The sequence below is a fragment of the Lissotriton vulgaris genome, chromosome 8, assembly GCF_964263255.1.
Source record: "Lissotriton vulgaris chromosome 8, aLisVul1.2, whole genome shotgun sequence".
Taxonomy (NCBI): domain Eukaryota; kingdom Metazoa; phylum Chordata; class Amphibia; order Caudata; family Salamandridae; genus Lissotriton; species Lissotriton vulgaris.
In genome coordinates, this window is record NC_141696.1 from 1,354,916,680 (window position 1) to 1,354,942,808 (window position 26,129).

The window sequence follows — 26,129 nt, forward strand, 5'->3', positions numbered from 1 at the left end:
AAGGGCCACGCAAGGTCATTTCTGTTCTATGCCATACTGCTTGCAAGAAGAGAGATATGCAAGGTCTGGACTGAAAATCTAGCACCAACACATGCAAACTGGCTGTCGTCTCTCTACGCAACCTCTAAAACAGATTTGAGGAGATCAGGTGGCGAAAGTAGTTGTATGTTTTGGAACGTTTTGGTCCGCTGGAGACAGTAACCGGGGTTTTTTTTTTTTTTCCCCCGGTCCTATGATTATGCCATGAAACTCCAGAACTAGGACCCTCCAGTTGGCTCCGAACGGCTAGCTCAATTGATTAAAACGTCAAGGTTGGAGTCTTTTCCCACGATACTCTTCAGGCCATCTCTTGCCGGTTTCCATCAATTGTAGTATTGGGTGCAGAGGAAACCCTGCACCTTGATTGTGTGGATGGCAGTTGGAGGCTAAATAAGAGTGGGTCAGGCAAATGAGGATACAAGAAAGGAAAAAAAAAAAAGAATACTAGCAGCCCGTCCCGACGTTGGCCAGGAATGAATTGCTGCCGGCCAGTACTATATTGTTTTGTAGGATTTCGTTTTGATAGCATTTCTTAACTGTGACAGGCCTGTGAAACGCTCCGATTCACAGTGGACTGCTGATGCACTTAACAGTGCGCATTCAGTAGTGTGTGAACTCGAGTTTCCCTACTTTATTTTTCCTTGCAATATTATATAGCGCGAACGCGACAACATGGCATGAGCACAATTTACATTACAGAAGAACACATTCATTTGTGGTAGGCATGGGGAGACAAAGCGATTTGCCTGGAATCACAGGATGTTGAGCTGATGCCAGGATTCGAACGTAGCTCCCCAGCTCTAAAGTTCGCAATTCTAGAACTTGTGGCGGGAGGTGTGTCTAAAAGTGTATGTCGGTGCTGGCCATCAATGAGAGAGACCTGTGCATTTTTCAAATCGGTGGTGAAAAAATACGAGTATGTTGCTGGAGATGTGGGCTGCCGTGCCACCAATGTACTTACCGGGGAGGGTAAACACCCATTATTCCGCAACTTTCTTTCCGCATACCATCACTCGGCATACTTTCATTACGAAAGTACCATGACTCCGCAATGCCATTATAACGCATGGCATTACATTTTATATGCTTTTACCACGCATACATTTACAACGAAATTCGTTGTAAATGCATGAATGGTAAAAGCATGTTTTTTTTAAATGTTTGGATAAGATAAGTATGGGTATAGGGGTGTATGTTTTGGGGTACTGAGGTATATGTTTTAGGGTGTTTGGGTATTTTAAGGGTTCAGATATAGTTTTGGGTTATGGGGTACAGGGGTAGTTTTAGGGTTTAGGGATAGGTATGGGTTTTGGGGTACAGGGGTATTTATAGGGTTCAGGGCTAGGTTTGGGGTTTAGGAGTATTTTTAGGGTTCAGCGGTAGGTTTGGGTTTTCGAGTACAGGGGTATTTTAAGGGTTCAGGACTAGGTTTGGGTTTTGGGGTACAGGGGTATTTTTAGTGTTCAGGGCTAGGTTTGGGTTTTGGGGTACAGGGGTATTTTAGGGTTCAGGGCTAGGTTTGGGTATTGGGGTACAGGGGTATTTTTATGGTTCAGGCCTAGGTTTAGGTTTTGGGGTACAGGGGTATTTGTAGGGTTCAGAGGTAGGTTTGGGTTTTGGGGTACAGGGGTATTTTAAGGGTTCAGGGCTAGGTTTGGGTTTTGGGGTACAGGGGTATTTTTAGGGTTCAGGGCTAGGTTTGGGTGTTGGGGTACAGGGGTATTTTTAGGGTTCAGGGCTAGGTTTGGGTTTCAGGGTACAGGGGTATTTTTAGGGTTCAGAGGTAGGTTTGGGTTTTGAGGTACAGGGGTATTTATAGGGTTCAGGGCTAGGTTTGGGTTTTTGGGGTACAGGGGTATTTTTAGGGTTCAAGGGTAGGTTTGGGTTTTGAGGTACAGGGGTATTTATAGGGTTCAGGGCTAGGTTTGGGTTTTGGGGTACACAGGTATTTTAGGGATAGGTTTGGGTTTGGGGTACAGGGTATATTTATAGGGTTAAGATGGGTTAGTGTTTAAGGGTGTTGGGGTATTTTAAGGAGTAAGGGTGGGTTATGATTATGGGGTGCAGGGGTATTTAAAGGGAGCAGGGTGGGATTAGCACACGATAAAAGACATGGCATGAAGGGCGGAACGTAACACGCCCCCAGCGTTTGTCACGCCCCCAGGACACGCCCACAGCACAACGCAGACACGCCCACAAGGGACTACTTTCTTGGCACGTTTCTATGACCTTTTAAATGTATATGGTGGGCGTCTGCATAGCCTATGTCCTCCTGCTGCAACTGCCCTTTCCAACGCTGTATTGGGTGTTGTGATTGGTGCTGTACTTTTTGAGTTTACCCGCCTCAAAGGTTTAGGCTGTCTCTTTCTATTATTAGTATGGATATGGATGGGAACTTTGAGAAGTGAAATTTACTTATGAAATGAAAGGTTACTGAGTGTATGGCTCGAAAAAAGTTATACAGCATCACAAAACTTGTGCTGGCCAATATTATGGAAGAAATATTGATCAGCATAGTAAAGAAATCGAGCATGTGTAATTTGTGGCCCTTTTTACGGTTTGGAATTGTTGTTCAAAGCTATACATGATGGTGCAAGTTGATATACACAGAGGGTGCAGAATGCGTGTGTTTTGTTTTGGTATTTGTCTTATTGGACTTATATCCTTGATATGGTCAGTACAGCTGCACCATCATGCAGGACTGTGGAGGAGTGTAAGGAGAGGTGGCCTGATTGTAAACATAGCACAAAGGAGAAGCTTGCACAGAACTTGTGGCTTGTGTGGAAGCATGCGGTGGTTCATACAACCAGCAGGAACTGACACCCGTAGAGGAGCAGGTGTCAAGAATAATAAGCCCTGATATGGTGGTACTGATAGCAGAGACCAGCAATCAGAAGGGCACCAGCAGACTTCATGATCAGCAAATTGGCAAACAGAAGCATGTATCCAACTAAATCAAGTCTCAAGACACAGGTATGCAAAATATCAAATCACTCACACACACCATGTTGAAAGACAGCGTAGACCGAAAAGAGAATCTGTTGAAAGAGTAAGGTTCATAACTACTTTCAACAGTGAACATAGGAAGATAGCAAGAATTTTTAAAATACATTGGAATATTTTGAAAAATGATAGGGCTATGAATCAGTTTATTGGCAACTATCCGTTGATCACTTAGTGTAAAGCAAGAACTTTGCAGGTGATGTGAAGTCCAAGTGACACCATAAAATATAAAAACAAGGAAAAACAGAAAATGTGGCTGCCAAATGAACAGGAAGGGCGTTACTGATCTCAACATTGTATTTGCAGTAAATACGTTCCAAATGGAATTCAGGTTTTCCGTGCTTCAAAGTTCTTCAAAGGAATATAGGATGAACTCATTTATAAATTGAAAAACAACATTTTGTATTTATTTATTTTAATGCATTCGTGATAAGTTTAACACAGGCTCCACAGTTAGAATGTTGTGCAAGAACATGTAAGATCAATTAAAAACAAGGACGGAAATTCATCCAGTGCCGAACATTTCAATGCTGTTCATGATATGGCTTAAAACATCAAGGTTTGGGGTATTGAGCATGTTCCAGGCAATAGAAGAGGGGGAGCTAAATCCAGAACTCTCTGCACCAGGGAGGTTTGGAGCACTGATAAATTAGATGCTATTGAATTTGGCTTGAATATTGAAAATTAATTCTGCAGCTCATATAAAGCACTAATTCGGATGAAGGTTTCAGGTGATGTTTTAGGAATATATATATTTTCCTAAAAATAATGTATAACATTGTGGAAGTATTTTACAATACCTTGATTGTTGAGCCCAATATTCATCTTTTTGGACTCCTGCATTAACGTTTCAAGGTGTCATTTTTAGTGGGTAGTAATATAACAATAAAATGCATATAATTACTTTTTGTTACCAGAAATCCATTTGACCAAATAGGGAAATGGTTAAAATATAGAAAAGTACTTTGAATTGAATGAACAACTGCTCCAAAAGAAGGTTGTGGGACACGGTGTCAAAGGCTGCGCTCAGATCCAGCAGCAATAAGGTTGCCTTGTCACCCCTGTACAGAATCTGGCACATAGAATCAAAAGCCAGCAGAAAGAGCACATTTTGTACTGTACAGAGCGGGGAAATCAAACTGGGTTCTATGCAGTAGATCCCTTGTCTCAACAAACATTGAGAGTTGGCGGTGAACAAATCTTTCATGGACAAAGGAAGAAATGAAATAGACCTGAAGTTCCCAGGTTTTGCAGGATCCAGGCGAGGCTTCTAAAAAATACACCCTGACAAAATAGCGATTCCTATAACTAAATGGTAATTAAATCAATGTTTACTGTAATGATGCCTTTGTTGTTTAATCTTCTTTGCGTTTATGATCTCCGTTTTATTTTGAAGATTACGGGACTGATTAAGAGTTTGGCGCTGCGGCGCAGGGTGTGCCCCACTGCTGAATTGGCAAACCCGTGGTCGTGCCACCCACCAGATCACTAGTGCTTCTCATGTCTGGCATGCTTTTTTTTTATGTTCACAGGGCAATGCTCTAAAAATGGGCACCGCAATGGGAACACCAAAAAGAGTTCCTGAACGCCGTAAGTACATGCCGTGCAGAAACTGGGGTGCATGCACACAGGGGGTTGTTGTGCCCCCCTTGCATGCACTCCATGGTGCAGAGGCACAAGAGGATCCTGTAGGGCCCCCTTTGTTACCTGTCTGCCTCGGTTTTACCACTTGGTCGATAACTGTTGAGAATGTATTAATATTTACGCCATTTAAAATGGAATGACTGCTCCATATATGTCTCTTACTAATCCACTTCCTGTATTGCATTTCTGCCTATGTGCGGGTATTAGTGTTAGTGCATCTATGCTTTTTACAGCATACATTTTTTTTATTAATATGCCTAAATAGCAGCTCCCTTACCATTCAGCTGGCAAAAAAGGAAGCATTCTGTCCACAAATATAATAAACCCCTGGAATAACATTCTCGTTTCCCTGCAGGATTAGCCAAGATCCACCTGTCAATTTGAAAGTGTGTTCACAGCTACTAGTCCATACATGTCTAGTTCTTTTAGGTGTCCATCTTTTATACACACAAATCTTCCCTTTGTGTTTGCTGTCAAGTTTCAGTTTAGGATAAACCATCTTCTTTCTAAATTCATTTTCCTCTTTTCTACAAGAATTCTCTAGGACATCACTCTTTTTGTCAGCAGTATGTGTCATGTCAGTGTATCTTTCTTCTAAAGGCATTATATAAGCCAATAGGTCGCATTAAATAGATTAAATTGTCTTTATGAGCATTTATATAATCTATGGGTCTGTGAGGAAATGAATAGTATCAAGCTGTATCCATTACTTTTGCTGATGAGTGTAAATTCATGATTTCTATTAATGGTACACTGGAAAGTATTATCACGAAAATGTAACCCATAATTAATTTACATTTATTCTAATGCAACGCATTCTCTGAGTCAGTTCAAAGCTCTTAGTCAAATAGCTTGTAGAAAGGTTTAGTAAACAGCTTTTCTTTGTCCAGTTAAGCTTCTCACTAGACAATCCTTAACACTACTCCGTGTTCTTTGAAAATGTTGTCTCTACTTTTCTGTAACTTTCAGCTCGAGCCTAAGTTAGTCTTCTGTAAAATCAAGAAGTAAAATAAAAAATCTCTAATAGACACGGTTCAAGTCTCTTTCTTCTTCTGTTCAGTCTCCAAAGTTTTTTCCAACTATTTTCCGTTGGTTTCTTTCTTTCAATCAAACAATCAGTACATTGGTAGAGCGTGCTACTCACCCGTGAGGGTCTCAAGGCGCTGGGTGGGTGCCGCTAATGCTCGAAGAGCCAGGTCTTGAGGTGTTTCCTGATTGTGAGGTGGTCCTGGGTCAGTTGTAACCTTTCAAAAAGGTTCAAATAGTTCAAGGTTTACGTTGCACAAATCTTCCAAAGTGGCATTTGAAACAGTGCTCACAAAGTACGACCAGTCAGGTGCTGAATATTTGCGACCTTAGGTTTTGCTGATTCGGGTTTAGGCTATTTTCATCACTAGACTAAGCCTCTTCTGGTATTATTTCTGGTATCCCAGCTATTGAAGAACTTCTCCTCTGATTCTTGTTTTCATAGCTTTGTGGCAACTCTGCTTGTGGATTTACCCTCCTTATTCCAGTGCTGGTTCCTTTACCTGGATCACATCACAGGCACTTTCTCCCAGTGATTTAATCTCAGCTTCTCTTCTATCTAGAGATAACCAAGGCACTCTGTTATTTGAGGTACTTGCACTTGATCTTCTGTCAATTAATCTTCACTCCTCTCATCCTTGCGCTGTTGAACTGGCAACAGTGTTGCTGGTCTAGGCGGTCTCTTGACTGGTGGTGGAAAACCACCAATGCTCTTCGCTCAGGATCAAAGACCAAAGGCACTTCTTATGGATTGCTTACTCTTTTGGTGTGCGAGGCATGATTCCAGTTCGGGATTCCAGCACACTTAACAGCTGTATGTGTAGTGAGGATCACCTGGAAGGGGCCTTTCCAAAACGGGGGTCAAGGCAAGTCTTCTGAACATGCTTCTTGATCACGACCCACCCACCAGCATTGAGGTTGTGGGCCTGTTCTTGATGTGGATCTTGTGTGGCAGCTGAGACTTGATGAAAGACAGAATGGACTACATCAGCCAGTCCTTTACAGTAATCCAAAATAATATGGTCAGTAATATTTAAGAGAGCATTTGGAGGAACGGCGGGTAATCTCATTGCCCTGTCTATTAAGAGCTCGTGGGGATAACCCAGAATTCCTGAAAGGTGTACTCCGAATACCCATCTGCACCAATGGTAAAGCATCAGGCCATTTTAGAGAGGTAGATGCACAGACTTTAGACAATCTAGACTTGATCGTATAGTTCATTTGTTCAACAATACCAGAGGCTTTTGGTCTGTAACTGCAATATAATCCTTGCTCAATCTGTAAGGCTGTGTAGATCATTTTCAGAACTTCATTGTTAAATTATGTTCCTCTGTCTGACTGAAGAGAAATCGGTCTGCCGAATCTGGGTTTCAGTTCACGCAACAACAACTTTGCACCAGTAAGGCGACTTGTCTAGTTGGGTAGGCTTCCACCCATCTTGAGTAGACACACATATCACTAGGATTTATCTCAGCTTGTTATGGACAGGCATCTCGATAAAATCCATCTACATCCTGTTGAATGGGTCGCCTGATCTCCCTAAGTGTGTTAGAGTGATGTGTCTGCTTCCCTACGTTTCATTATTGACAAAGTCTACACCAATGGCAAACCTCTTCTGCTAGCATTCTGAATCTCGGCTTATACCAATTCTGTCAAAAAAGTCTCACCATGGTGTCTCTCCCCAATAGCGTGTATCCATTGTAGTATTGTGTGATTGGAAACAACAAGCCATCCAGTAAGAGGGGTCTCCCATCTACTGTCATCCAAATATAATTTACATTTTACTCGCAACCTGCCTTTATCCAACCATTCTGTTCAGCTTATGATACATTTTCTTGCACCCATTTCATTTCATCCCATGTATCTGTGACTTTCATCAACATTGCAAAAGAACTCTCCTCTTCAGACAAGTGAAACCTCCATGAAATGAACAAGCTAACAGAGTGCTGCTGAGTCGGTGTATCAGTTGCCCATGGCAACATATCCTCTTCCTCCTTGATGTGCTGAGCAACTTACCACAACGATCTCTCCTGGCCGCTGCAGAGCATCCAGTAGGTCTTTGGTGTGTGTGCCGTTCTTTATACATTCTGACTATCAAACTATCACACACAGCTCGACAGTACAACAAATACTTTCTCTCATAAATATGAACAGGAAAGAAAAACGAACCAATGGAGTAAAATATAAAGTTTACTTCAAACGTGAAGTGTAGAACTCGTATATGAATTGGATCCGATGATGCAAAACAAAAGTAATGCACATCAAGCTAGAGGTGACGAAAACACATTCTGTCAATAATATACATCTTTTAAATAATTCATCATTTATGTCTTTGAAATACCATTCCCCTTATTAAAATATATGGATGGATGTCCACAACTCTAGTATGAAATGGGAATATTTCTTTATATTTCACTGATAAATATTTCTTGGTATTCTCTTTTTTGTGCCTGAGATCATTACACCGATTATATTTCGCCATGGGAACATCACAATGTCACCAGTTCTCGAACACTTTTTCATTTGGAATTGTCATTTCATTTTCAGACGTCATTGGACACTGCATAAAAACATTTTTTTTATAGTCTGTAAATAATTTTTGTATCTAAAATAACCACATCTAAATGTTTCTTATTTGTACCTCAAACATCAAATTCTCACCTTTTAAATATAGATGTTTTTTCACAATGAAGTCATAACAATATAGAAATACCACAAAACATTTTTGCTGCACACAATAAGATGTACCAAAAAGTTGTCTACGAGGTCAAGGTTCATTTTGCTCCTGTCCATCAGACCCGTGGGTTATGGCAGTAGAGTTCTTTCATCCATTCATCAGAAACATGCCTTATCCTCTGCTTAGTTATTGCACCCGCTGATACTTCCTGCCATTTGGCTTGTCTGGAGACAGACACATGGACATATGTCATTCAGAACAGGTGTGTCCAACAGAAGTCCAGAGAGCAAGATCCATGGCACCTTTTTCAGTTAGCCGCTGAGCATGTAAATCAGTTACATTTAAATTTGTTTTACATAAATTTACCTAACATGGATATATCCTAAAAATGTGGCATGGACCCAAGCTGGACAGCCCTGATTTAGCACAGGTTCCTGTTACAAACGTGCAAGTACAGTGATGAATTACTGTATTTTTTCTTCATTGTGTTGGAAAGACTTTGTTTCTTCAAACTCTATATTTCTTCCCACACGGCCAGGGTCCCACAAACATAGGCATAGCTTCCTCCTTGTCATGGTACATTATGCTGGCTTTTAGATTGTCATATTATTTAGGAAAGAAGCCTATCTCTCCCTACAGACGCATTTATTTATGATTTGAAATAGCACCACAAGAGTTTGTTTTGCCACACAATGGGAAATTGCACACCACACAAAATTTCAAGGCTAGCAATAAACACATTGCGGCATACATATATGCTGCAATGTGTGACAGCAAAGGTCCATAGTGTCATTTATGTTACACCAAACATCATTGCACCAGTGCTTAAGAAGTGCCGGTGTTTGCAGGTGGTGGGCACCGGTACTCATTTAAAGAGAAAAACGTATTTTATGATCTTCAGACTTTGACCAAGAGAGAGAGAGCGAAAGGCAGAGAGGAGAGATTGACAGAAGAAGATAAAGATAGGAAAACAGTCATTAAAGGAAAAAGCAGAGATGGAAAGAAACTGCAAGAGGAAGACAACGAAAAAGGGAGGGTGGGGTGCAGGAAGAAAGGCATGAGATGGAATCAACAGAGGCCAACCTAAGCAGTGGGCAATGCCAGCATTTTGCGACGGGCTTAGAAGTAAAACTTTGTGCAGGTGCACTTAATAATTTACAAATTAAGCACTGCATAACACTAATAGCAATCCTCCTAGTACCTGAGCACGCACGCGCTCACACACAGGCACAGGCGCTCACACACAGGCACAGGCGCTCACACACAGGCACAGGCGCACACACACAGGCACAGGTGCACACACACAGGCACTCGCGCACACACGCGGTCACCCCAACCCCCCACACACAACCATTGCCTAGACCTATGGCTCTGTGGTTTCCATTTGCCAGAAATCTGGGTGTTTACTAAACATATGGTTCACATATCCTACTGCTTTCGCACACCAATAACACCACCCATGTCACATCTCGACCTCAGAACGATGGACAATGCTTGTCCCTTTATGCATCACAAAGCCTTTGTGGCTTTCTTTATACAAAATGGAATACACCATTGTAATACAATTTCACATCGTACACGGTCAGGGCTTCATTCACGGAAGCAGAGGAATGTGTGCATGTACAAAAGGTTTATAACTTAACAACTGTGCACTAAGAACCCGGCACACCATTTTCAAAACGTCGAAAACATCTTATAAAAAGAATACTCTTATTTATTTAATTTACGAACTTTGGCTTGGCAGCACCCAAACTGTGAAAACACATGGGACAGGAACTAGTCAGACGCAGCTTCAAACAGTTCATTTGAGTATCCCCGGTCATCAATGTCTCTTTCGCATTGTTTCAATGGCTACCAACAAGCCTTTGCTGCACCCAGAGTGCAGCCACCATCAGTTGTCTTTGTTGCACATTCAAAGCCATCTTGTGGCTTAGTCACTTCTCACGTCACCTTGTGGCGTCATCTCTTCCTAAGCCCCTTTGTGGCTTAATCTTTCCAAATCACTAACTTTCTCTGTCCATCGATAGGATTCATCTTCTGTGAACACAGCTGCAGAAAGAGGCTCAATGGCTTTCAAATGTTTGCAGAGTACACTGGGAGGCACTGGATCACAGTTCACTAAATAAGAACCTCCATCATGTCTCCATCGGAGAAGTCCGACTTGTGCCCCGAATTACTTACTCTGCCTTTGCTGTCTTGTAGCCTTCCAAGGCTGCCACAGTTCTCTATATAAACAGAAAAAAATGCAAGTGAGTGAGACTGGAGAAAACATTTGTACTGAACACTATATGATCATTAAGAGTTTCCAGAAATCGACCCACCTACTCCAACTGTATTACCTTAAATTAAGATGTGTTCTTGCTTCTAAATTTGGGGTCGGTGTGTATGTGGGTGGGGGTGGGGGTGGGGGCGGGGGGAGGGGGTGGGGGAGATGGTAGCAGGCTACTTTCTTTGCCACTTAAGAGCTAAACCCCAAAAATGACATCCATCTATGAATGTTGTGTTTTCAATAAAATACAAGGACTTCTATAGTTGTGTGTTCAAGCCTGGTGACGTTTTTTTTTTTTTTTTCAATTATTTCTTTGTGGCACCTAGGAACTTTCAATTGTAGTCGTCAGAACTACTCATCCACCTGCCTCCCTCTTCCTGCTTCCCTTCTGTAACCCCACAAATGGGTGCTACAGCCCACCAATAGTGCAGAACTGATCATTGTACTGAAATCCAATGGTCTCTCTTCTGCACCGCCTGACTCCTTCAGGCTCCAGATTGTCAAATCCTTAGGTCTCTTGCCAAGTGCTCTGTTCTGCTCTAATGTCCAACAATAGCTGGACCCTGTTTCTCACCTATCAAAACTTATATAATCCCCTACAATCAATCAGGTTTTCTAGCCACCACTGCACTTCAACAGCACTCTCTCTTGTGGCTTATATAATCCACTTCCATAACAATCTTTCTTCTATCTTCATACTCTTAACTGACTTCTCGGCTGCATTCGATACCGTTGATCACGTCACCCCTAATCTACCCGTGTCACTGTTGGTATTCCTGACAACGCACTCTGCGGGCTCTCCTCGAATCTTTCAGATCGAACTATCGGTCGCATGATGCTGATCACTTCTTTCACTACCAATTCCATTATAAGTTGGTGTCCCAAAGGGCTCAGTCCAAACCTTCCTACTCTTAACTCTATATACCAAATCTCTTGGTGGCATTATTTCCTCCTTGGGTTTCTCGTACCATCTCCAGACACATGACATGTAATTCATCTCCTCTCTCCAGCTTTTACCCCTGTGCTTAAACATCGCATCTCCAATTGCTCCAGTCAGCTGGTTCTCCATGGCTCTCTGCCAGTAGCGTCCGCTTCCCTTTTAAAACAGTGGCACAAATATTTTGACCCACTTACAGGCACTGTGAGAAACCAGCAAAGCTCGCAGTCGTGGTCCATTATAAACAATGTTTACAATGGGCCACGATTGAGAGCTCTGGAGTTGAGGCTGACGCCAAGGCCGCAGGAGCATCTCACACAGCCTGTAAGTGGGTACGAAAGCAGACTTTATTTTAAAAGAAAAACGCATACTTACCGCTACCTCGTATCACTCTTCGGTTCCTCTGATTCTACAAGACAGAGAAGAGTCCCAGAGCCACTTCCCTTAACCAATTCTGATGCTGCTGAAAATATTACCCAGCATTAGAGAAGTGCCAGGATTAGTTGGAGCAGGCTTCCTCTATACACCCTCAGGCAATAGGGCCTTGTGCCTGCTCTCCACCAAACTGTCTAAAACAGCTAAGATTGGAGAGGTTTAAAATGTGCATTTCAAGACGCACATTGCAAGACAGCCAGCCAAAGTGGTTTAAACTGGAGCAGCAGCCACCACTACTCCCAAACTGGAGCAATGCCTCCCCCAAAGCCCCCCCCCCCCCCGGCTCGGGCTGGCTGCACTAAAAAATAAAATGGTAATAAAATCCCTGAATTACCATTTCAGTTATCACGCTTTCTCCACTGGCAGCGGACAGGGTGGGGGGTGGGGGTGTGGGTGTGGTTGGGGCTTGGGGGTGGGGTAGAGACACTCCTACGCCCTAATGGAGGAATCGCTGCTGGTCACTGCTCTCTTACTGCTTACTCTTGCTCAAAGAAAAAAACATATATCCCTGCTAAAACTGTACCACCATCTCTCAAACAACACTTTGGGAATCCCTACTACCACTCTCACCCAGACACCATCACCTAGAAACCTTGGCATAGTTTTCAACACTAAGTACCTTCAGTCTTTCATAACATGCACAACAGCAGCTGGTAATCACCAACTGCTGAACATACACAAAATTCGCCCTAACATCCCCCTCTACACCGCCGAAAAATTGATCTTTTTAACAGTCTTCACCAAGCTGGAGTACTGCCGCAGAAGACGCGCGCAGCGGGCACACCGCAGGCGTGCCTAAGGCAAGCCCGTCTGCGCCCGTCCGCGCCTGGCCGCTGACGGCTGCCAGGAAATGCTGCCAGAATATCACCATACAGACTCTACGCTCAGGGTATGTTATTCAAGAGAATGCCTGTTGCGATGGAAGCGTTCGGAGCCCTGTCTGGGGAGGAGATGTGCCCCCTAATGAAAGTGAAATCCCCCAAGACTGGAGATGCCCGATATGCAGTTGGTCTATGACCTCTATGAATTCTAGGTTCGGCATCCCTTTGGCCATCAGTAGGGGAGGTCCCGCAGGGGCAAGAGAGTGTACTGGATCATTGAGGTAGGCGATCTAGCCACATCCTTCAAGGGGTTGTATCTTAATGTTAGATCTATTCCTAGACATGTGGCAGAGATTTGGGATATGCTGGATGAGACCAAACCTGATATTTGTCTTTTTAGTGAAACTTGGCTGAATAATGACGCTACGCCAGCATTAGCAATTGCCTTTCCAGCAGACTACACAGTAGTACGGGTAGATAGACTGGGAAAGAGAGGAGGAGGGCTGGCAATTGCCACGCGCCACCCTTTCCATATTAAGAGCTTAGATTCTGTCTCTAATTCTAACATAGAGCTGCTGATCTTTAAACTGCAGCATGGTCACAGGACTGAATGGACAGGAGCTTTAGTGTACTATCCACCAGGAGGAAATAAGAGATTTTTGCATAGAACTATCTGAAAGGCAGGCCCCTTTTATATTATCAACGGATAGATTGTTACTCATGGGGGATTTCAATCACCATCTAGAGAAGTGCACTAATGTGGACTCGGCCAGCCTGATCGCGGCTATGGAATCCCTGGAGCTTTTTCCCCAGAGTAAATAGCACGACCCACCGGGCTGGTCACACTCCGGATAATATCTTCTCTAATATTCCCGAATTATTAGTTGAATCTCCTCAAAACGTGGGCTGGACGGACCATGCGAGTTTGAACTTTGCATGGGTCCATCCTAAAAATAGAGGAATCTTACAACCTCAGAAAGAACTTCGCAGAAGCTGGAAAAATGTTACAGCCTCTGCCTTCAGCAAGGTCTATACCCCGCCTTCACTTAAGTTAGCAAACGACTGTGACCAGGCGTTAGATTCTTTCGAGGCCTCCCTTATAGAGGCCCTCGACTATCGCACCGCGGAAGCTGGTCAAATTACAGACCAGGGCAGCCCCTGCCCCCTGGTACTCCGACATTCTTAAGAAAGAAAAAGCCTTGTGAAGGAAAAAAGAAAGGAAATGGAGAAAGTCTAAGTCCGAACTCGACGAGAGGAGTTACCGTGAGGCTCATAGAACATATCTTAGTAAAGTTAACACTGCTAGAAGAACACACTTCGGGGCACATATTGAAGGAGCCAAGGACTCCTCGCGTGAGCTCTTTGTTAAAGGAGTTCACAAATCCCAGGGCGAACAACCCACTCCCATCAGCAACGCAGGAGCTGTGTAATAACCTTGCGACGCATTTTATCAATAAAATTGATCTAATCTACTATGCTTTTGACTCAGAAGTGAGAGATTATGAGGGAGTCTTTGGCCAATTAAGTTCTTGTTCTCCGGCTTTAGATCATTTTTCTAGTATCACCAGCGAGCAGGTCAGTGCGCTTTTGGCCCAGGTAAAATCTGGATCGGTTTTAGACCCAGCACACCGAGCAGTTTTGTCGGAGTTAACACCGGTCATTGCTGATTCATTGGCAGAGATATGTAATATCTCACTTGAAACTGCAACTTTCCCACGTATATGGAAGAGAGCCCGCTTGAAACCTCTATTGAAAAAGGCAACAGCAGACCCTAGAGACCTACAGAATTAAAGTCAGATATCCCTCCTTCCGTGTTGCTCTAAGATTCTGGAAACAATAATAAATCGACAGTTGGCCAGCTATTTGGAAAAGAACAACATCCTGGATCCGTCTCAGTCGGGGTATCGGGCCTCGCACAGTACTGAGACGGCCCTCTTAGACTCGCTCAGGATGACACTAGACAGGGACTCTCCGAACATGCTGGTGCTGCTGGATTTGTCAGCAGCCTTTGACACCATCTCTCATACTATCCTGCTTTGTAGGTTTAGAGAGTTTGGTGTCAGAGGATCGGCATGGGATTGGATGCAGAGTTACCTGTCTGAGAGAACTCAAGCTGTCCAGATGGACTCATTTGTGTCTCCTATCACAGCTGTGGACAAGGGGGTGCCCCAGGGCTCTATTCTGAGCCCAACGTTGTTTAACATCTACGTTGCCCCCTTGGCCAGTTTCGTCAGAAATGATGGGTTTGAAACGATCTCTTATGCTGACGACACACAGCTGATAGCACACATTGGGGACAATCCAGCCGAAACGAAGGCCAAATTTATCAGCTGTATGACGGCCATCGCCAAATGGATGAGAGACAATTTTTTACAGTTGAACTCCTCTAAGACGGAGATCCTGTTATATGGGAAGGCAGTAGAACTGTGGAGCACCGACTGGTGGCCAACAGAATTAGGGAAACCCCCTGTCCTTAGGAGATGGGCAAAGAACCTAGGGATCAAAATGGATAACAGTCTTTTAATGGAAGAGCAAGTCAAAACTCTAGCAGGTACCTGCTATGGGACCTTGAGGTCGCTTAGAAAGATCTTTCCTTGGATCCCTATGACGGCAAGAAGAACCCTGATAGAGGCATTTTTGATGAGTCGCCTGGACTATGGTAATTCTATGCTGGTGGGTGTGAGGGAGGATTTGTTGGCCAAACTCCAGGTGGTACAGAATAAAGCAGCTCGCCTGGCATTGGACAAACCAGCGCGAACCCCTCCCCCTACTGCAACGTTTGCATTGGCTGCCCATAAGAAAGCGTGCTATTTTTAAACTGCTTTGCAAGGTCTTCAAGTCGCTGCATGTGTTGGGTCCGTCATATTTGGCTAAGAAGATCGAACGCTACCAACCAGGAAGACAACTAAGGTCTCTTTCTCAGGCGCCGAGAGATCCCCTGGGGGATGATTTGTGCTCCTTAAAAATGAGTTTAATAATAATAATATTAATAATAATAATAAGACGAGGAGTATTTCTTTGCACATGTTTGTGAATATGTCTCAAGGAAATAATTGTTTTATGGTAAAAGCTGAATTGGAGCTGTGCTTCTAAAATGTTTTATATTGGCGGGACAAGCAGACTTTTTATGAAGAATATGAGGGTATGATGTAATGAAAAGGTTTTCTGACATACTTATCTGGAGTAATTGCCAACAAGATCAAATGGTGCCTCTAATTGGAAATTCATCTTTTGTTACAAAACCTTACGTGAACCTAAAGAATCCTAAAGATTTTGACGTGAGTAGAATAGCGTGATTGTGAATGGTCTATAAGAATTGTCAACAATTTAAATACAAAATTTTTATTGTTTTGATAAAATGTGACTTTTGTTCACAGTGGAATTTCACTTGTACAAAATGATGTGGTAAAAGCTAGGCGATTCAGCAAAAATTGCTGTTTTTGTACCTTCCACCCTTCTCCAACTCGGCCCCACATTCTACAGCAAACGTCTTTGTAAAAAATGGGTTATATTTCTAGCAGCCCCAGAGCCAGCCCTTGCTCGGATAGCACCCTGGGCTAAAAACAGTTTGTGCCCCCTCTGCAGATAGTGCATAAAATTGGGTAGCAGGGGGTCTGTTTGTGTTAACAGGTCAGTTACACATTATAGCAGTGACCGGCCTCTGAGCACAAAGTTCTCGGCACCTCCCCCAAACAGTCTGACTCACCCGCGGCTGTAGCTCGATTACTCTAGTGCCAAGGTGCTGGTGGTGCGACAGGCGGTGTTTGTGTGTGACACCAGGTCGATGAGAGGGAGAGGGGGAAGGGAAGGGAATGAAGGGGTACATGGTGCGCAAAATGTCACCTGCAGCAAGTAAAAATCAACAACAGTTCCTCCCTGTTATAGTGAAATGCCATTCTGAGAAATCAAGTGAATCTGAAATAGGGAGTGCACACCTTCTCTTCTTTTAATTAAATTTTTACTTTTTACTGAAATTGCCAAATACATGTGTGCATCACAGCGCTGTGAATGTCCCTCACAGCATATCTAAGATATTGCCAAAGCGGGTGACCTTTGCGCCCCCTGCTGTTGCACTGCTATAGTGAGGATACTCTCCTCTTGAAGTATACCAAGTTCACCACTTTTGACCAAATAATCCAGAGTAATCTGTAGTAATCGACATTATTAATCAATATTTTATCCATCCTTCTTATAATCACTCTGGAGACAGCAATGATAACTTCTAATGTTTTATTTCGCATTTTCAAATGTCTTTTGCTGCCATACAAGCTTAAACCAAGACACGTGCTTTCAACATTCCATTGAGCCGGCATTGTTAAAACAACCCAATGCATTTCGAACTGTTAAAGTTCTTCGTCAGGGGTACTAAAAATAAATCAGAAAGAACTGCATGAAAAATAAATACACTACATTTAATGCATGTGCTAAATCACAACACCTAAAATGACAACCACTTATCCATCCCAGAACCCCCATGAAACGAGCAGGGGGGCTGGCGCTGGCCACGATCTGGATGCAGATCGGCTCAGATGGACTTGCCTTGCTCATCTGTGCTGTGCAGTCACTTACATGCAGTATACTAACTGCAGACCAAGCATCTAGACCTCCAACCTACCAAAATGGCGGCGATCTAACGGGCCTGTGGAAGAGAGAAGAATAACAAGCATTGAAAATACAATAGGTCTCGCCTTTGATTAAGTTATAGCAAAGCAAATGGCTTTCACTTAATGAAAGGCGAGACCTATTGCATTTTTAATGCTGGTTATATATTTTGAGGTCATTCACAAAGACATTCAAGAGTATGTGCAGTAGTACTGCAGGAGTACTTCTGCATGTATTAAAGAATGGCTTTGCGAATTAACAAAGACGGCAATTAAGGTTTGTCATGAGAAAAGGGCCCAGACAGACCTTTATTAATTATTAGTGGGTCGTTTGGTTGCAAGATATACTTCACGCTAATTCACAATACGTACCATAGGTATATGCTAACATGCTTTCATCTTCTTATATTCCATTGTGAAACTGCATTCCCAAGGGAAGCAGGGTGGGGACCATCACTCAGAAATACCCCTGTGATAATCGGCCAGAGCAATCAACCCAGCACATTGCACTTTTATGCAGGTTTTATCTAACTCCAAGGAAATTCAATCTGAAAGCCCCTTTTTCAGGGAAAGATTATCCACCATCTGGAGGCTGTTAAGCTCTTGTATAACTTAAGTAATGCAACAGTTTGGTATTGGGTTGCTATGTTCCTTCCCAAAGTGGCTCGGATTCGAGATTCACTGACACATTTGGGGATGTATTGAATTAGCCTAAGTGTCTGAGGATCTAATCCTGTGATTCAAAGTTAGTCGATACCAAAATATTCAGATTTTTATTATAACAGTTTTTACTGTTTTGGTGTCACTTTGTGCTTTATTCTTTGAATATGTATTATGTAATGGATGCTTTTTATTGAATTTTATTTTGTATTGCTGTGATACTTTTATGGTTTATATTATATGAACCGAATAATGTTTTGAAAGCAATCAACAAACACTACCTGCTCACCTCTGGTCCAAAGAAAATATACAATCATGCATCACCTGGTATGCTGTGATAACACTGATATGTGCGCAGAAGATTGTGGAAGTTTATATGCAAATTTTTGGGCTGATGGTTTAGGTGTAGGGTTTTGAAATTCTGGTGAAATATGACGAGGAAGCTAGTCAGGATGCAAAATGTACTCCCGGAAAACCAATGAGAATTCCCATTTACGCTAATGCAAAGGCATTTATGTGTGGTCAATTGTGTATACTGTATATTTATGGTTGCAAAAATGTCTCACAACTGGATTAACACTTTTCATATTTTGTTTTCATTGGGTTCTCCACAGAGAAAATAATATTCCTGTAGTAAACCTCTTCTCTTACAGCCTCACCAATTTGAGAGCTGTTCCTATCCCATTCCCACCCCGGAAACAAATATACTCCTGCCAAGACCTTGAAATGACGATACTTTTGAAGGGATACTCACCAAGCTTTTCTCCACTACCTTTGTTGGTCGTGTGCCTCAAAATGGGGCTGCTTGAAGGGGTGGTGGTCAGCCTTCCTCTACCTGGAAAGGATGCACTGTTTGGCCAGAAAGGGTCACTTTTCTTGTCTGTCTGTGTGCTGCTATCTTTGCTGCCTGTTTTGACATGGCATGGGCTCATAGTAATTGATGAAGTTGCTGGTGGTAAGAAAGAGGAGGGCAGTGACAGTGCTGTCAGCGATGATTGTTCATTAGAGTCCTTTCCCAAAAGCAAACCTAGTGGGGGGAAAACAAAGACACACATTTTGTACAGCAATTCATATAGTTAGTTATCAAGAGTTAACACAGCAGAATTGCACAGGCTCAGAGTAGATTATACGGTCTTGTGGAGTAATAATCCTAAACCTGAGCTGAACATAAGTAAGCCCTGGCGATACAATGAGGCTCACAGTTACAAAATCAAGCCACAAATATGAAATTTGAATTCGCTCAAAGAGTTGTGCTGTAAATATTGTGGCCATGTACAAACGTAAACATTTTGCTTACAATAAACTAGCGATGATTGTTCATTAGAGTCCTTTCCCAAAAGCAAACCTAGTGGGGGGAAAACAAAGACACACATTTTGTACAGCAATTCATATAGTTAGTTATCAAGAGTTAACACAGCAGAATTGCACAGGCTCAGAGTAGATTATACGGTCTTGTGGAGTAATAATCCTAAACCTGAGCTGAACATAAGTAAGCCCTGGCGATACAATGAGGCTCACAGTTACAAAATCAAGCCACAAATATGAAATTTGAATTCGCTCAAAGAGTTGTGCTGTAAATATTGTGGCCATGTACAAACGTAAACATTTTGCTTACAATAAACTATTCAAATGCACATTTGTATAGGAGACTGGGACATGCACTGTCTAGATGTAGGAATAAGTAATTATTCTTTCTTTGCCCTTGTCTGCAAGATCTACCTGTGTTACTTCAACGCTGGCAAATTTCCCAAAAGAGGAGTTTAAGAAAAAGTATGCCCCAACAAGCCAGCTCACGTTTCATTCTTTTAAAACGGATGAATCAAGCGCCAACCGCTTCTGAGATTTAATAATATGTGAAAGCTGATGAGTGCAACTTTTTTCCCTTAGATGAACTGTGAGCCACAACACCTGTTGTGACTCTACCATTCTTCCAGACTGCACCAGCACCCTGGCTCCACCTAAGAGTGTTCGCCGCGTTGCAGGTGAGTAACGTACGTGGAGTGCAGTGTCGAAAACAGAGTGCTGTGCATAGTTATAGAAGTAAAGAATGACACAGAAACATCTGTGATCATATTCGGCTTCCAGAGAGAAGGTGAGATGCATTTGACTCTACTGCACCACACACACAATGAACAAATGTGTACAGGCTAAGTTACATTTTCAGTTCGCAGTATGAGCAGCTGTAGATACACATGCTCTGCATAGACTATTAAGCAGTCCCTCTCCAAACCTGTAGTTAGTGAGTCAAAGATGCATCTGTGAGAAGAGCATTCTTATGAAGCTTGACCAACTAAAGCCTGCTGACGTGAAAGCACATCCACACAGTGCAGTAATGCTTGGTGAAGGAGTGAGCCATTAACCAAGTAATGTCCGTGCAGAGACCTGCTCAAAGGATATTAATAAAAAGACTTGGGTTGTGGCTTTTGGTGTGTTTAGTTGACTTTAGGTGATATGGGGAGTGTCTGCTTAGCCTTGGCATAGCAAGTCTAGAAGCTCTTAAATATCCAGCTGGCAATGCCAGCTTTTGGAATGGCACGGCCCCTGTGGGGTTTTGTGAAAGCTATAAAAAGCTGAATAAACTTTATACAGGGAGTTAGTTCTATCAATGTAATACATAAGGGCTCTCTTGATATCCAGAGTTTGGATAACCCCTTTAGCTACAGACTCTGGATGTGGAAAAAAGACAGGTACATTAACAGTCTGGTTCATGTGGCAAGGTGAAACAACCTTATGAAGAAATGAAAGGTTGGTATGAAGAACCCCCTTGTCTTTGTGAACTAAAATAAACAATACTTGGATGGTAAGAGCCAGAAACTCACTAATATGGGAGGTAAGTTTGATTAAGACAGTCACCTTCCAACACAAGAACTGTAATTGACATGAGTGTATAGGTTCAAAGGGAGAACCTATGAATAGTGTGAGGGCCACATTGAGGTTCAAGGCAGGTGCCAGGGTGTCTGGAGAAATTATACTGTTGATGCACACAAATAAGACTTTAATGACTGGTAGTTTAAATAGTGTTGTCTGCTTTGAAGTTATGCCACCACTGCAGTTAGGTGTAAAGGTATAGAAGTGTGAGCACGGCCTGCCTTGTTTAAGTGCAGAAGGTAAGACACAAAATGATGTTTAGCCTTTTTGCATTTTCTGGAGTGGAGAACAGGTCTATAGTTGGAGTTGTCCACATTTGGAAGTACTTGTGAAGCACTTCTGGGAGGAATTCCAACTTTTTGATGCATCCTTCAAGGAGGTCTGCAAAGTTGCTAGCCACAACTAGTAAATGATGTGCCAGCACTTGAATGTTGTTGCGGGTTGCCCAGTACCAAATTTCCTGCGCCAGCACAGAAAGCTGGGGGGAGTTGGTACTTCCCAGCTTCTAGTTGTAGAACATGACTGTCATTAGTTTCTCTCTTTATTAGTATTGTTTTCCCTTGCAAGAGTGGGAGGAATGCTGTCAATGTTATTCTGATGTGCTTGGAGGTCCAGGTAGATGATACAACATGGTGAAGGGTCCTGGTGCCTTGGACAGACAGGTCACAGAGGTTAGCGCCCCATCCTAGAAGAGAGGCATCTGTGGTTATGGTCACATGTGGACGGGAGTGAAGGTCTGCTTTGAGAGCCATTTTTGCAGTGGGTGCATGTGGGTGTATGATGCATTTGCTATGAATGAAGCCTTCATCACCCACAGTTTCATCAGATTTCAAAAGTAATGGAATACTGTATCTAAAAAAGAGGCAGCAACTGTTGGCATGCCATCACTCTCTTTTGGGTTGGGTGTCCTTTGGCTGTCACCATAGAAAGGACTGGGACAAGGAATGGCTAAATCTGCAGGGATTAAATAAAGGCAATATCTTCACACTGCCGATGAACTCTAGGCAGTAAAATAGAGACACTACCGTTTGACTGTGTGCTAGGCATTACCATCGGCAGCTGCCCTTGATGAGTCGGTTGTTTGGGAAGACGTGCATGGGGTTTCAGCGCAGGTGCAGTAATAGCACCATTAAGCACTTTGTAAACACTCTTGGAGGTGCGCGACTCGAAAGGGGAACACCTTGAACTGGTAGTGTCCTCCACTTACAATTATCCGAAGGTATTGACGGTGCGCTAGATAGATTAGAAAATAAAAGCACACATCATTCATATCCAGTGCTGAAATGAACTTGCCTTGCAGTATAACGTTTTGTAGAGTGACCAAAAGTGTTCAGAGAGGACGTACTGGAGACTATATGCCTGTTCAATGGAAGAGGTTTTTAATTTTTTATTTAACATTTTATTAAATCAAATCATAGTCATCATTGTAAAATCATAGTACATATCAATAAGGAGGTACAGTGTATTTACAATCACATGCTACACATTATAGGCAACCAGGAGTTTTACTGTTCTGTTCTTCTGTTCATTGCCATATCGTCTGTTGGTGATGTACAAATATCGCCCCTAAACGCGTTCCATCTGCCCCGTTTCCGATACCATTTCTTAGCAATGGCAAGAGGTTGAGAATCAGTGAAAGGGCGCTGTCCTTTTTGGGGATTAAAAGGAGCAGGGAATACACGCCTGCACCACACTGGTGAGCAGGTTCTGGTTCTATTCGTCGTATTCTAGAAGCTCCCGAACCTCTTCCTCCAGAAGGTAAAGGTGGTCTGAACTCAGTAAGTGATGGTGGGATAGGATGTTGGGACGGGTCACGAAATTTGAAGCAGTACCACTCCCACACAATGGAGAGGACTAATCGATCTTATGAGATGTTTTGCCACTGTGCTAGAAAGGGCCTCAGTCCTCCCTCAACAGGTGTAATGTCGAGGGGAAGAGGGTTAACACTGTTTTTGCAGCAGAAGAGACCATTCCAGAGCCACCTTTGCCTTTTCCATACCCATTTTCCATATAGTATCTTTTCTGGAAAGTCGTAAGGTGCTGGAGGTCCTGAAAGGACTCTTAGTACTGTTGTTAAGGTGATTGGTGACTGAGCCACCTAGTTGGGTACCTCCCCAGCAAATTAGGGACTGGGAGAGTGTAGGGTGGCCATTGATTTCGAGATATCAGTGTCTTTTTTTATTTATTTTTTCCATGCGATTGATTGGGAGGGGGAGAATAACTGATGCTCACTGTTGTGCCTTGGGCCTAAACTGTGACACCCTAAGTCAAGTTTGCCTGCGGAGGTGGATGCTGGTATTACCACCCCTCACGGCGGTATCCGCTGAGCCGACGCCACATCTACTATTGGCATTGCTGCAGGTCTTCCCTCACCAACCAACTCTTGTCCTCTTTTACGATGAACCTCTGGTAGTTGCTTTACCAGCTCCTACCAGTCATATATGGAGAGGAAGATCACGGAATTGGCAATCCATCAGTGCATGAATGCATACACTGGTGGATTGCCACCAGCTTCTGCTTTGCATCCAGGATTTTAGACAACTTTGATGCGCCTTCTGTGGTGTAGGTATTTGGCGTCCAGAGGGGTTTGACCCCCAGCTTAAAGGCCTGTTGAGGAGTGTCGACCTCGGCTCTGAGTGTAGCTTCTCAGAGAAGGGGGGAAAGATTTGATGTTGGATGTCAGTTCCTTGCTGCCAGAAGGGGGTCAAAGCATGGTGCTATTTAGTGCTCTTGATGGGTGTCTTGTGTGGAGGAGCGAAACTCAAAGGTTTTTGCAGTTTCCAGCTTGACTCGGGGCTCGATGCCCTACTCCTGAAAGAGTGATACTCTGCATATGGGAATGTGTGTTTAGGGGCTTCAAACAGACCTTGAGGCACAGTAGATGCATTAGACATTGACTTGATTTTTGGCCAGAGGATGGCGTGTGTTGCACCATTGGTTTGAGGAGGAGGTAGAGTTTCTCCATGTCAAAGACCTCGGAGAAGTTGGTGTTTGGACCCTCTGCCTGCCCCACCAGTATGCCGGAAAGCCCACCTTCCTCTTCCTTGGCGCCAGGCATATTTTCGGCTCCAAAAATGTCAGATGGCAATCTTTCACTCGGGTACCTTATGAGTTTTTTTGCTGTGGGAGTCAGACTGGCTTTGTAGGAAGTCTCTACATGTTCTGGGAAGAGGCAGAGACAGAGGTTGCAGAGTTTATGGAGGGCACTCTAGGGGTATCTGGTGCCATTCCTTTGGCAGAAGTTGATGGGAGTATGTTCGATAATGCTACCCTAGATGTATTCTTGGAGAAGTCTCAGTGAGGACTCAAGAGGGTGGTAACTCGAGGCCGCGATGTGTCGAAGTGCCCCCACCACTGACTACTGCATCCACAGTCCCAGTTTTGTGAGCGGATGCTTTCATCAGTGCAGTAGAGCGGATTTCGCTGCTGGGCTGGAAGGGGGAGCCACTGGACTTGAAAGGAAGATCTGGTACATAATAACACATCAACCTTGGAGCACCATTCCCAAACATCCAAGCCCGATAGTGCAAGAAAACCATCTGAGGTGGAGCCAGTGTGCAAGTGCATTCTGGAACGAGTCACAACAGGTCTTGTCACACATTTTACAAGAAAAACAAGTTGCATACATCCAGACACAACACTAGATGGCAAGAGTTTGCAGAGCATGGGTATCTACAGCCACACATGCTGCGAAAATATATATCATAGTGGTTGGGAGCAGCCACTTTACAGATTTTGGTGGAAATTCTGTCAATACAAATGGTAGTCGTTGGAATTGCTGCCACCAGATGTGGTCATTGGAAAAGTACCAGAAAGTGGGGGTCCATAGTCATTATCCACATAACTTTTTTCTTTAATATACTAGGGGACGGGACATTACTGCATGTTAGGAACTCAAAACATAACTTTTAATGAAAGTTTACCACTCTGTTCATGGAGATATTTCATGGCAATACCAGAAACAAAAATGTAGGTGTCCCATTCACACTAGATTAGGGAGCTACTTCATAAGTAGTTTTGATTGAAATAGGACTACATCATGATTGGTCCAAAGGTAAAGATCGCATATTCCCCACTGGTTTGTTCGATCAACACAAGGACAAATGGCAGTTCTCCCATTTTTGGCCACAACTAGAGTAACTGCCTTCCTCTCCAGACAGACCTGGGACAAAACCACTTAAACTGTTAATCAATTGCAGTGACTGTTGCCATAAGTGCGCATTAAGCAATAGCGAAGTTGAAAAATGATCTTATGAAAGTTAAAGCTAGTTTTGGCATATGTAATACCTCTCATCCTGCACAAGATATATTGGTGTTAAGCTGTGGATACGTGGGAGATAGTGTCATCAATGAGAAATGTCAATGTCATGTGAATCTTTCACAGTCTCTCAAGAGTTAGCCTCATCAACTGACTTTACCTATGCTTCCTTTCCAGAACTTGTCATCCTTCTTTTCCACGGCCATCTGGCTGTTGGTGAGGGATGTTTGGCGAGAGTGAATCCCTGGCAGTGTTGTAGCGGCTGCAATAGACGGAACAGATCTCGCTGGGCGTAAGTTAGGGGAATCCGTCTTTCCAGTTTCCCTTCGAGACCGCTGCTGAAGAACCTTAATCATAGCATCTTGCTCTATTATTTTTGCATGAAGATTCTTTATCCTGTTGTAAAATCAAACAATAAAACTTTGAAACAAATACAAATAGGAACAGACAGGTAACATAACTTTGCAGATGAATTTGGGGAGCAAAGAGTATGGAACTGTGTCTTAAATGACAAGGTAACATGCAGACCGTTTCTTGACTGCATATCTTCCATTGATATGCAATTAGGGAGTACTGCAGACTCTACATAGGAGTTATGATAATTTGAGAACAAGGAGTAAGTTAGAAACGAAGGGTCTTATTCAGAGTTTGGCAGATTGCGAGCATCGCTGTTAGTCATCAGTGCTCCCATCCTGCCCCACTTGCAGTTTGTTGGCTTCATTCAGGGTTGGGCAAAGTGTAGTGTGTCCACTTGCATAGCCTCAGCTCGATTTGTTGGTGAAAAACCTTGACCCTAGCAACCTGTTTGCCAGTGGGCTGCCAGATGATAGTGAAGTTGCCCCATCCTAGTTAGGACAGGCAACTGTCAATGGGCTTCCTTGCTAAGGACCA

General features: G+C 43.2%; 1 protein-coding gene across 2 annotated transcripts in view; it reads right to left on the minus strand.

Annotated features, from left to right (window-relative positions):
- Nucleotides 1–7,884: 7,884 nt before the first annotated feature.
- AMOTL1 (angiomotin like 1) overlaps nt 7,885–26,129 on the minus strand; it is a 311,572-nt gene continuing 293,327 nt past the window's right edge. For both annotated transcript variants that reach the window (XM_086935303.1, XM_086935302.1), the window contains 3 exons: nt 25,399–25,634; nt 18,867–19,139; nt 7,885–10,614 (listed from right to left, as the gene is read on the minus strand). In XM_086935303.1, the coding sequence (XP_086791429.1) occupies nt 10,508–10,614; nt 18,867–19,139; nt 25,399–25,634 (616 nt within the window). In that variant the 3' untranslated portion in view covers nt 7,885–10,507. The remainder of the gene's footprint in view (nt 10,615–18,866; nt 19,140–25,398; nt 25,635–26,129) is intronic.